This window comes from Macrobrachium nipponense, chromosome 26 (assembly GCF_015104395.2).
Source record: "Macrobrachium nipponense isolate FS-2020 chromosome 26, ASM1510439v2, whole genome shotgun sequence".
In the NCBI taxonomy this organism is placed as follows: domain Eukaryota; kingdom Metazoa; phylum Arthropoda; class Malacostraca; order Decapoda; family Palaemonidae; genus Macrobrachium; species Macrobrachium nipponense.
Window position 1 is genome coordinate 29157646 of NC_087215.1, and position 13191 is coordinate 29170836.

At 38.5% G+C, this 13191-nt stretch overlaps 1 protein-coding gene across 1 annotated transcript; it reads right to left on the reverse strand.

The window, feature by feature from the left end:
• LOC135200113 (clotting factor G beta subunit-like) lies at positions 1 to 6809 on the reverse strand. The gene is made up of 10 exons (XM_064228447.1): positions 6676 to 6809; positions 5004 to 5302; positions 4107 to 4283; positions 3547 to 3697; positions 2873 to 2929; positions 1510 to 1690; positions 1285 to 1392; positions 962 to 1098; positions 418 to 578; positions 1 to 298 (listed from the first exon to the last, which is right to left on the reverse strand). Exons 2-10 carry the CDS (start codon positions 5259 to 5261, stop codon positions 134 to 136), a joined length of 1395 nt encoding a protein of 464 aa, XP_064084517.1. The 5' UTR covers positions 5262 to 5302; positions 6676 to 6809; the 3' UTR covers positions 1 to 133.
• Positions 6810 to 13191: the final 6382 nt, after the last annotated feature.

Here is a 13191-nt window from a genome sequence, read left to right on the forward strand (position 1 = left end):
TATATATGTTATATATGATTTCCCCTGGCCACATCTCTTCATTAGAGTTAATAGATTCAGAATGAAGTTACAATGACATTCATATACCCTAAATAAGTTCATAACATCAATCATTCGATCTTATTTTCCAGAACTAAATCCCTGCATTAGATCTAATCCAGCCAAGATACTTGGACACTTCGGTGTAAACTCCCGGGTTTTCGGGACGCGCGCATCCTATGCCCCAGGACACAATGCCTGCGACGAGCCAACGACGATCAGGGAAGAGCTGAACATGGAAGGGTCCGCCGGAATCGCCCTGCGAAGGAAACGGCCGTTAGTTCATTCATCTTAGAAAAAACAGAATACGAAACTATAACCTCAGGGTAGGTTAGCTTTGGTGTTATGAAGTTCTTGTAAATAGGGAGAAAGAAGTACCTGGCAAGAGTCCTTTCCTCCTTCCTTTGCTCCGGCACACATCATTCCTGGGAATATCTTATTGGGATAAGCTGTAGTACATTCGTCCTGTTGCCATACGGGAACCACAACTTCCTGTAGGACGTTACTTGTAGGACCTCCGGAGAAGATAGTGCCCCAGCCTGAGAAAAGGAAATATCCTTTTATGGACCATAATTCATCATGGGGTGTTCGAAAGAACGACAGCCTACGTTGACATAAGGCCGCCTAAATATAATAACTAACTCCACTTGCCATTGATCAATATGTCAGAATAGTTGGCCCCGTTCATTGGATAGATATTATATTAGAATGGCATCAAATACATTAATGTATTTTGGGACTGTGAGAAAACGTTTAATGTGATTGTGTTTTTGGATTTGTTCAGTGTAAAAACTGAACTGAATGGCCCTACTTTCGTCCAGGAGCCGTTGCAAGGGTTCATCCCTCCTACTACTTTTGTCAGCATACTTATTATTTCTTAGTCAAGCGTAAAACGATCCTTCTACTGCTAGAAGATCCTTACCAGTGACGAAACCATTGAGTCCAGCGAACGATCTTCCCTCTGGAGGTAAGCAGACAGGTTTGATGAACTCATTAAAGGCTACTACTCGATCCAGCCTGACGAGGGCGATGTCGTTCTCCTGAGTGTTCGAATTGTACCTGAAAGAATTTCATCTCATGACTTCTGTACAATGCGATAGCATAAGACTTTTCAATTCCTTTTTTATTTAGATATAATCCTACTGAAGATGATTATCATACCACAAACAAACAAAAATATTTAATTTACCTTAAAGGTGCTCAAGAAACACTGTTTGAAAAGAGCTATGCAAAAATTAGCCGTACCGTTCATGCATCCGAACTTCAGCCACGTTGAAATCTGAGGGGCGATTGTCGCCGGTGTTGGAGAAGTCATATTCTCCGAGTCGAACGAAGATTTCATTCGGCGAAAATCTGGAGAACAGGGAAGGACTCTTATACAAGAAAAAGGCAGTAATTGATATAACTTATTACAGCACACCATACTTTTTTGCAAAGTTTCGTGTAAACTGGCAGAGGAAAACTACTTACGGTTTCATGCAATGAGCTGCAGTCAGCACGAACAAATTGCTGATGAGAGTGCCTCCGCAATAAGTGACTGTACCGGATCTTTGGACGAACGCCGCCATCCATGGCCAGTCTTTTGGATCAGCTGGACGACCTCCGACGATACGAGTCATGAAGGGGTTCTTTTTTGGGTTGATTCCGCACTCTGCACAAAGATGGAAGAAGGGGGGAAGTAAATTCTAAACATATCTTGTTAGTGCCGCAACTAATAATACTGCTGCTATTCTTCGAAGGGGTCCACAATAATAAATAATGTTAAGAGTTCGTGTATAATTTCAAAACACTTTATAAAGCTTTCAAACCCTTCCCTTCCCACGGTTCATTTTCAGGTGAACCCAGGGAAAGGTTCGAAAGCTTGGTAAAGTGTTTTGAGATCATACACGAACTCTTAACATTTTTTCATTATTGTGGACCCCTTAGAACATATATATATATATATATATATATATTTTTTATTATATATATATATAATATATATATATATATAATGTTCTAAGGGGTACATATCCATATATATATATATATATATCATATATATATATATATATATATATATATATATTATATATAGTATATATCTATATATATATATATATATACTATATACATATATATATATATATATATATATATATATATATATAGATATATATATATATATATATATATATATACTCTCTCGTGATAGAGAGTTTTTCCCAACTGATGTTATCGCGTTGCTACAAATGATAATAAAAGTAATTATAATGAAAAAATGCCGTGCATGGACGACTAGGGAAAGACATCCCTTAATCGAGTCTTGAAAATAAACAAGTAGGAAATGCGCCGAAGGTTCCTCTGCGCAATCGAGTTTTCTGTACAACGTACAATGCTGTATAAAACTATTGGTAAGCTTCAGCTGCTCCCCAGATGCGGTAGAGTGAGAGTGCGTCGCACGCATCCGGAAAACGATGCTAGTACACGATCCATGGCTAACTTAAACCTTAAATAAAAATTTAAAAAAAGCTACTGAGACTAGAGGATTGCACTTTATCATGTTTGATGATTGGAGGGTGGGTGATCAACATACCAATTGCAGCCCTCTAGCCTCAGTAGTTTTAAGTTCCGAGGGAGGACAGAAAAAGAGCGGACGGACTGACAAAGCCGGAGCAATAGTTTCCTTTAACACTAAAAACTGCTGTTCTTAATGAAGAGTTGTGCTTCCTGCGTTGCATGAGTGCAGGAAGCCGCGTTCCTGGTCCTTCCGGAATTTCCTCTTCAAAGCGGAAACTGCTGCTTACTTACGAAAATAAATAAACAAAAACAATAGTATACAGGATGAACTCACCTCCAGATGTAGGCGGTAAAACAACTGGTGCCTGGGTCGTCTGTGGTCCTTGATTTCCTGAAAACAAAATGAAGACATGATAGGAAGACTGTCAGCGAGTAGTTGGACGAGGTTGTAATCCTACTTTAGAGCTTCATGCACTGTTGCATTAAGTTCTCATTCTGTTCATAGAGATTTCTTTGCCTGTAATCTAATTCCCATTTATTTGTTACAACTTATTCCTTGTTTTATTCTATTCTTTTGCCTTACGGACACTGTATTTTATGGAAGTTTGCCTTGTAAGATCATTAAATTTTATCCATTAGGTTTATTTCATGTGAATTTTTACTCATTTAATAATAATAATAATAATAATAATAATAATAATAATAGCTATTATTATTATTATTATTATTATTATTATTATTATTATTATTATTATTATTATTATTATTATTATTATTATTATTATTATTATTATTATTATTATTAATGCCATCGCCTCCTATGCCATGCGAAACAAAGGACTTCTAAAAAATCTTTCACTTCCACAACAAATTCTACCAATTCCAGCCTCCGTCTCAGAGGTCTCTTCTCAACAGGCCTGGGATTTCTACCTCTTCTTGTGCTCATAAGAACCCATCCGGCACTAGTTCTAGCTGACACCGAACAGTTCTCGCAATCTCTTATCTTACCTTGGCACCTTCCGCCTGGCAGGAGAGTGAAGCCCTGGTTACACAGGCACACAAATGACCCCTCTGTGTTCTGGCAGACCTGCTCGCATCCGCCATTGTTCTGATTGCACTCGTTCACGTCTCGGCAACGGAAGCCATCTCTTCGCAGTTTCTGTGGGAATACGATGCGCACTTCAGTCATTTTTAGCTGTTTTCGAACCATTAGATAAACATGCGATTCTAAGAGGAAGAAGTCCCCGTCTCAGTCGCACGTTCAACACAAATAGGTAGCCGTCCCTCTTGTCCAACAGGAAGTGTTACGACTGTGCAAAGTTCTGAAACAAAACCTGCGAGAAAGCACTAAATCCAGCGATTGGGTTTGCCATTTCCCGTGGTCGTTACTTAATTTTCCCAATTTCTTTCCCTTACATCTTATCTAGTATTCTCTTTTCACGTTAACGGTGGATTAGTCCTATTCCATCTCAGTTTTGTCATGATGCTTGTTCCTTTTAAATGTCACCTGATTTATATACAATGCTTTCTTTACGTTCCTTGTTCTCTTGTCTTCTGAATTGTCTTACCTTTCCAGGGAAGCAAGAACATTCTCTGTTCCCGCCGGCGTCGACGCTGCAGATATCTTCACACCCTCCGTTGTTGTCCACGCAGACGTCGACCTGCAGGCAGCTCCTCCCGTCCCGGCCCAGGGCAAATCCAGGGGTACAGGCACACTGGACTGTGATTCCATTTTGCAGACACAACTGGAAAGAGGAATGAGGCAGGATGAAAGAGGAGTTAGGTGATGAGTCTCTCTCTCTCTCTCTCTCTCTCTCTCTCTCTCTCTCTCTCTCTCTCTCTCTCTATATATATATATATATATATATATATATATATATATATATATATATATATATATATATATATATATAGTCGTTAGATATGACCGCATTTTCACTTATATACTGAATCCAATTTTTGCTTTACCGTCTGAAATACTGCTCATAATTTAAATGCTAAAAACCAAGCCTCCAGTGATTATATTCTACATATAATTTTCATGTACAATGTTTATAGCTAATATTTTTATGCTCCTTTTGTCTTTTTTAAAATTATCTTATTTTTATGCTCCTTTTGTCTTTTTTAAAATCATCTTATTTCTTGTACAATAAGAAACTGTTGTGTGTATATGAATGGTTACATGAACAGAACATGTTCTGATATTATACCCAATCGTTGCGTTCATAATAATAATAATAATAATAATAATGATAATAATAATAATAATAATAATAATAATAATAATAATAATAATAATAATGAATTACTTGTGCAATAGGAAACTGTTTTGTGCAGAAGAATGTTTACCTGAACAGAACATGTTCTGACATTATTCCCATTCATTGCGTTCATTAATGATAATAATAATGATAATATTTGTCATGGTATTACTTCAAGAACTCTGGGCTCTAAAGTAAACCTACTTGTTGACATCCACCGTTGTTGATGTTGCAATTTGGAAATCCTCCTGGTACGGGCCCAATGCCTCCACCGCAGGTCCTTTGGTCAGGCTGGAGCACCCCCGAGCGACAGCCGCAAGCGAAGGACCCCGGAGTGTTGTTGCAGATCTCACTGCAGCCTCCGTTGCCCTGCTGACACTCGTCGAAGTCCTGACAGGTCCTCCCGTCCTGACGGAGGAGGAACCCGTTCTGGCAGAAGCACCTGGGTCGACCGCGCATCATCCGGCAGCCTTGCTCGCAGCCGCCATTGTTGTTGTTACAGTCTGATGGTGGATTTCGAGACCATCGATTATGATTTGAGTTGAATACAGAATTTGGGTCAAAGGCTAAGCACTGAGACCTATGAGGTTATTCAGCGCTGAAATGGAAATTGACAGTAAAAGGTTTGAAAGATGTAACAAGAGGAAAAACTCGCAGTTGCACAATGAATTTAGTGTTAGGAGAGGGTGGAAAGTAAGATGAAGAAAGAAAATTTAAAAGGATGTACGTACTACAGTAAAGGGAACGAAAGTGGTTGCGGCTAGGGGCCGAAGGAACGCTGCAAAGAATCAAACGCTTCTGTAACCTGTACCAAAAGTGAATTATCTGTTATGAAGACAGTATACTTTTCGAAACTGAATTATCTGTTATGAAGGTAGTATACTTTTCGAAACTGAATTATCTGTTACGAAGGCAGTATACATGTAGAAAGTGAATTATCTGTTTGAAGGCAGTATACTTTTCGAAACTGAATTATCTGTTATGAGACAAGTATACTGTTTCGAAATGAATTATCTTATGAAGGCAGTATACTTTTCGAAACTGAATTATCTGTTACGAAAGCAGTATACATGTAGAAAGTGAATTATCTGTTTTGAAGGCAGTATACTTTTCGAAACTGAATTATCTGTTATGAAGGCAGTATACTTTTTCGAAAACCTGATTATCTTGTATGGAAGACAAGTATACTTTTCGAAACTGAATTATCTGTTATGAAGGCAGTATACTTTTCGAAACTGAATTATCTGTTACGAAAGCAGTATACATGTAGAAAGTGAATTATCTGTTTTGAAGGCAGTATACTTTTCGAAATTGAATTATCTGTTTTGAAGGCAGTATACTTTTCGAAACTGAATTATCTGTTATGAAGGTAGTATACTTTTCTAAACTGAATTATCTGTTACGAAGGAAGTATACTTGTAGAAAGTGAATTATCTATTATGAAGACAGTATACTTTTCGAAATTGAATGATCTGTTATGAAGGCAGTATACTTTTCGAAACTGAATTATCTGTTATGAAGACAGTAAACTTTTCCAAGTGAATTATCTGTTTTGAAGGCAGTATACTTGTAGAAAGTGAATTATCTGTTTTGAAGGCAGTATACTTTTCGAAAGTGAATTATCTGTTATGAAGGCAGTATACTTTTCGAAATTGAATTATCTGTTTTGAAGGCAGTATACTTTTCGAAACTGAATTATCTGTTACGAAGGCAGTATACTTTTCGAAAGTGAATTAACTGTTATGAAGGTAGTATACTTTTCTAAAGTGAATTATCTGTTACGAAGGCAGTATACTTATCGAAAGTGAATTATCTGTCATGAAGGCAGTATACTTTTCGAGCTGCAATCAAGTAAAAACAATGACCGTGCACTCACTTCCGATTGCAACTCCGAAGCCGCCATTTTGAGAAGTTATTTGAACTGGAATTCCTCCAACGTTGACGTTGCCCAGAACATTTCCAGGCTGTTGGTTATTGCCGTCTCCTCCTGGATTGTTATTGTTGGGCGGTCTGGCGAACTGGCTGAAAAATCCGAAAGCTTGACCCAGATAGGGAAGCAAACGGAGATCTCTCTCTTTTACGTTTATATATATATTCTTTTATAACACGTAATGCGAAATCTGAACACACATTTTAAAACATCCTTTTCTAAGCTATCTAGGAATCTGAAAAAATGTTGCACAAATCTACATGACATTTCAAAGAGGGGAAAAACATGCATTTTGAAAGTAGCAATATATAATATATATATATATATATATATATATATATATATATATATATATATATATATATATATATATATATAGAGAGAGAGAGAGAGAGAGAGAGAGATGAGAGAGATAGAGAGAGAGAGAGAGAGAGAGAGGAATGATTCCAAAGATAAAATGCATTGGCTACTGTCATATTCAAACTTCGTCTGCAGGATCAAGAATGGACCCTGTACAGAAAACTTCCAAAGTATTCCTCACACATACATATTTTACAAAGAAACTTAATCAGTATTACACTGAACCACCTACTTACAGTGTGTGTAAATGCACACACACACACACACACACACGCACACACACACACACACATATATATATATATATATATATATATATATATATATATATACTTTAACCTAAAAAGGGGTAACTCCATCAGCCATCTTTCTTTCTTTAAAAAAAATGTTGGATGAGGTTGCAAGCCCCATAACCTTCTACCAGCCTGCATGCAACTCACCTCAGGTACTACATATTTTGCTGCTTAGTCAACAGAAATATAGTGTATTTTTCAGGACACGGGTCAGGTCACATATAATGGTTGCATTCCTCTTGGAAACTCACAACGAAAACTGCCACATGAAGTTATTCTGCTTTTCTACTCTACTAGGAACTACCAAATCTGTAATGCTAAACTCTACGGTGTATACTCATACATTTTCATTGTCTTTCCCCTTTCCTTAGCCTCGATGGCCAGAGTTGAGAAATTAGTCTTTGTCAGTGAGCAATCAGTCTGTGAAATTTTGTTGACAGATGATAATTTTTGTGTAATACATGATCTTTTATCAACGCTTTCTGATAAGTAAGCCGGGAAATTCTTTGTTTAATAAATAATCCTTAATTGTCATAGAAGATCGTCTATTAAGTGTAACTCTAATACCATACCATAGCATTTTCAGGCTGATTCATACGTATCAGACATCAGATGCCTGAAGGCGACACCACCCTTGTTGCTTCAAGAAGGCTTTGCACAACGTGCTGCTCTGACGAAGTGTTACAGGGGCTTATGCATAACCAATTCCATCTGTCAGAAACTTCCTCAAAGGCGGTTCTCTAGTGGGTACTTTTCCCATGATGCTCAGCGCGCTGTAAACAAACAGGCGACCCAGAGACCTAGTTCAGCCCCGTTTTGATCTCTTTTTAAGCACGGGAACGTTACTCGAATAGGATAATTCAATGAAGCATCCGCTCTGCCGTTTATATACGTTGTCCTGAACTGATGCCGTCACTCACAACGAGTGTTCGATTTGAAGCTTATGTGTGAAATATTATTTATGACAGTTAGCTACTCTGCGCTCAGTTACGCTACAACCTGTAAATGATGTTACTTGTTATCTTATGACAACGAGCTTGCCCTTTGGCCCATAGCTGCAACATCTTTCGTCCCTTTTACTCTATCTCCATTCATATTCTCTCCTCCATCTACCCTCTCCTAACACTTGTTTCATAGTGCAACCGCGAGGTTTTCCTCCTGTTACACCTTTCAAGCCTTACTACTCTCAGTTTCCCTGTCAGTGATGAATGACCTCATAGGCCCCAGTGTTTGACCTTTGGTCTAAACTCTATATTCCATTCGAACCGGGTTACGAGGTTCAAACGCAGTTTTTTCCATCTTCTTTCAAACTTTGTAATGATCTCCATCTTCTGCTTTTTTTTCTGACTGTATAATACTGTATAGCCATTCTTTCCTACGGAGATTGAAGGTCAGTCGCTTCCTGCGTGGTTACGCCCCTCGATCCTTCTACCTTCCTTTTGCTCCCTCTTGTATTTTTCTCATGAGGTCACATCAGTCTAAAGCAACAACAGCCCCCAATGGTCTTGCTTTTAAGAATAAGAAGTTAATGGATACTTGCGCACCTCAGCATAAAGGATGAACAATGTTATGTAAATGCACCTCGGTCGAATGCTGGGTACGTGTCCTCTCTCTCTCTCTCTCTCTCTCTCTCTCTCTCTCTCTCTCTCTCTCTCTCTCTCTTCGAAGAATTTCGCAACATCCTTGTTCGTCAGAAGACAACATTTGTTGTTGTTTTTGTCGCCGAAACCAAGTTCTCATTGCATGCAGTTACCGTCGGCGGCAGTCGCTGTGACTTCCGGCGTCCATCCATCGTTTGGAACAAATCAGGACGAGGAAAAAAGAAAATAGCAATAAGACTCGAAAACAGCGAAGTGGATCTCCCCAAGGGTGAGTCTGGCTCGACGATAAGGACCCATATGGCAGATGGCGCACTGCGGAGGGATTTGCCCCCCTAAATTGCTCCGCGGTAGAGTCTGGTATTCCCGTAGGGTGGGTGGAGGGCTGGAGAAGGGATGGGGGAGGTGGTCATGGCGACTGCTACGAAATTACACGCTGCAGGAGAGATTTATGAAGGTGTCCCGATAGCTGGAAGACGAATAGAAGACCCGTTTTCTCTTTGACAACAACAGGGGAAGAACTCCCCTCACCTGTTTCATTTACTCCACTCAACATTATGGTAAAACTTTACAAGTATATATGCGTGTGTGCGGTTATTCATGTGTACATAAACACACGCATCTTAACCACACGGGGGACAACCGCATTCTTGCTTAGAGGAATCAGGAGAAATGCAGCGGAACGATCAGATGTTTCATCAGTCATGCGCAAAGCGCCCAGCCTTTTCCAGGAAAAGGTTTATGCACTTCATCGTAATAACAGTATCTACATCAGGAATAAATACGTGACTATAATATTGAATATGGACATTAACTACTATAGCAAGAAACAGAAAGTTTTATAAGATATAAAAAACTGCCACCTTGTACATCAACTTCAGCCATATTTGAAAGATACTATATCAGTCTGCTTCTCGCTTAAATCAGCCTTTATTCATCTCGCTAATTTCACTCAATTTCCCGCTCTTGTCAACAAGGTTGTCATTCATCTTAGCAAATGTCACTAGTTTCATAATCTTTAATTGATTAAAGAATTCTGATGGTTGATTTGAGCATGTTTATATGATGATTTCAAGCAGGCTTGATATTAGCAAATCAGTGCTAATTTCAACAAATTCCCCAGCAATCCTGAAGTTGACATAAGCCAGTTCATTGCTGGCTCTATATATTTTTTTTATTTCCCATAATTCATTGCTGTATTAGTGAAGTTAATATAATTTTAATGTTGTGTGCAATCAACTGTGGATCTGTTGATACCATATTTTGTTCCATTTACTGTAAAATTATCGATGTATTCAATGGCAGCGTTGCAAAATTCATCACATTTATTGCAGATTCGGTCAATTTATAGTTGAATTCTTTCGTCTTCACGGCACTTCCGATATAGCAATGAAAAATCACTGCAGATCATAACTCTGCAATAATCATCACTCGGCCAAAGGGCAAGGCTATAGGAGAATTAGCGACGCAACTGGGGCAATCCCACACGAAACAAATTGCGAAAGATCCGATGCAAAATGAGAATCTGACATTTTCTACGGTCACGCGGAACCAATCAGCTTTTCATTGTCTTCTCAATGACAGGTGGGGTTGGGGTAACACCCCGGGAACCAAAGCTCCGACCTCCCGCGGGTGGTACAACCCACAAGGGGGCTCACGTTCAACCTACCTTGAGAAAATCTATAACTTATAAACAAACTTTATTGTCACTCTCCGTATGTCTCGCCTCCCTCCATTTTTTCCCTCGTTTGGTGTTGTTCCTTCTTTCGGCTCTTACTCGCCTTCTTCTCCCTTTTCCTAGAAATAATTATGGACTTACGTAACTCTTTCCCTCAAGGCGCTGCCATATTTGGCGAACATGACGACTCTCAGTTGCTGATGCCTATTTACGTCTATTATTTTGGGGAATGCACACGGGGTGAAATACTTACATACATACATACATACTTGCTTTTGGGTATGTATGGCGTTCCCTTTTCTTGATTTAAATGTAAGGATAGGTGTAGAAAAATAAATTTCTATTTTCATGAATAAAACTGGCCCAAATCTAACAATCAGATATCTTCACAAAATCCAAGCAAATCACTCGACAACCAAATAAGTGGATATAAAACATTCAGACTAAAGACCCCATAGATTGAACGATTGTCTGAACGATTGTAGTTATCGACAAACGCACACACTATTCAGACAGTATGAACAATCTCCGCACCGATTTCAGTCTGAACAAAGATTTTGTCTCGGGAAGACATGGCCTCCTCTCTAGAACAGACTTGCGCGATAGCTTTATATCGGCAGACAAACTCATACATTGAACGACCTGTGTATGACAGACAGCAAGCCAGCAACCGGGTCGTGACTGAATCCCGCTGAGATCGTGCAGACACGAAGCCCCGCCCACTTTTGCATTCAGGCAAGCCCATACATAGTGTTTTTGTGCAGACAATCGTTCATACAACCGAAAGGGATTTTGACGAGAACCAAAACTAGGGACTTCTACTCGGCGGATTTCTTCTCTCATTTCATATATGAGAGAAGAGTCTGCCTATTGAAAAATTGTAGACGCGACACAACTGAAAGTAACGTTCGACTTTCCAATGTTGCACCTACTTTGGTTGTAAAAATGAATAAAATACTGATCACTTTTATACGAATCTGTTTGTTCGTTTTGTTTTGTTTGTATGGTGTTTTTACGTTGCATGGAACCAGTAGTTATTCAGCAATGTGACCAACGGCTTTACGTGACTTCTGAAACACGTCGAGAGTGAAATTCTATCACATCTCTCACACCTCAATGGAATGCCCGAGAGTCAAACTCGCGACCCGGGTTGGCAGGCCAAAACCATACCACTGACGCGCTTTATACGAATCTGTCCTGCACAGCTTGCAAAACCTGAAAAACACGCGTCTTGCTTTCTGATAGTTTCAAAGCAGCTTGTATGGAACTTAAGTTTCATTCTATATGCTTTTCAGAGTTGAAGTATGAAAGAAATTTCTTTTCAGTTAGTTGATTTTTTTTTTTCATTTCCTTCTGGGACCCTTTAGTATTTAAAAACTATTCTTTTGTTATTTCCGTGAATTAAGAGATATTCGAACATAGCCCTCGAGTGGGTAAGCATAAAAAAGTTTAACGAATATATTATGCTTTCGTGGCAATGGCAGTAGTGCTCCCTAAAATAGCCATAAACTTATCGTCAAATGGTTAGAAACGATCTTTACCAAATTTGAAGACAATCAGTGCGTTGGTTCTTGAGTCACGTCTGAAAATAGGTAAGGTTGATTTTTAACAATCCCGCAGCAATAGGTATTTGAAATCTCTTCTGAATCCTAAGTTTCCGACTGTAATTCTTCGGAGACCGAAGTCCCTTCCTCCTGTGTATATATACTATATATATATATATATATATATCTATATAATAATATATATATATATATATATATATATATATGTATGTATATTAATATATATATATATTATTATATATATATATATATATATATATAGTTAATATAATTATGAAAGTCAGAGGTAAGAGAGGAGGGCGCTGGGCTAGGCACACATTACGTTTTCTAAATCATTATCATTATTATATCACTATTGTAATTAACAATGCCCTTGGTGCTGTTATCAACACTCCCCGGAGAAATTATTATCAGCCACTGGAAGGTCAAATGCCATTGTTGTATGTTATGAGGTTCATTTTTATTTATTAGAAATTAAAAAAGAAGAAGAAGTAGAAGAAGATAGCTGTGCATCTGACTTGAAAATGAACTGAAAGAGAATAAAACAACAACAACAGGAAGCAACCAGGAAAGTAGAACTGATGTTGTGGTTAACAATCAATAATAATAGTAATAATAAAAAGATGAACAAAGGCTAGAAAGAGTCGACGAAGGAAGTGTGCTTGAATGTCCCCTCAACTTAGGGAACTCCACCTCAGAACCGAGAAATCAAGCAAAAACATTCTTCAGTCAACTATCAGGCGAGACGTGGCATCAGAAGCAACTGTTCCACAAAGCATAATGGAGTATGGAGCACGGGTTCCGTGAAGTGAAGAGGCAGAGGAGCGCTCACTGTGAAACGTTATTGAATTGTTGTGGGATTTTACGAAGAATTTGGAGGCCAATACGGTTTTTTTTCTTTTTTTTATCCTGCTGGCAGTATTAATCACTGTTATTTTACGAGTTATTCTACAACTAATTTCATGTAA

Coding starts and splice junctions, on each gene's coding strand:
- LOC135200113 (XM_064228447.1), bottom strand. CDS start 5,261: ATGATGCGCGGTCGACCCAGGTGCTTCTGCCAGAACGGGTTCCTCCTC. Junction 1,691..2,872: donor TTTACCGCCTACATCTGGAG/GTGAGTTCATCC, acceptor ATCTTTGTGCAG/AGTGCGGAATCAACCCAAAA. Junction 1,099..1,284: donor GAAGTTCGGATGCATGAACG/GTACGGCTAATT, acceptor AAATTCTTTCAG/GTACAATTCGAACACTCAGG.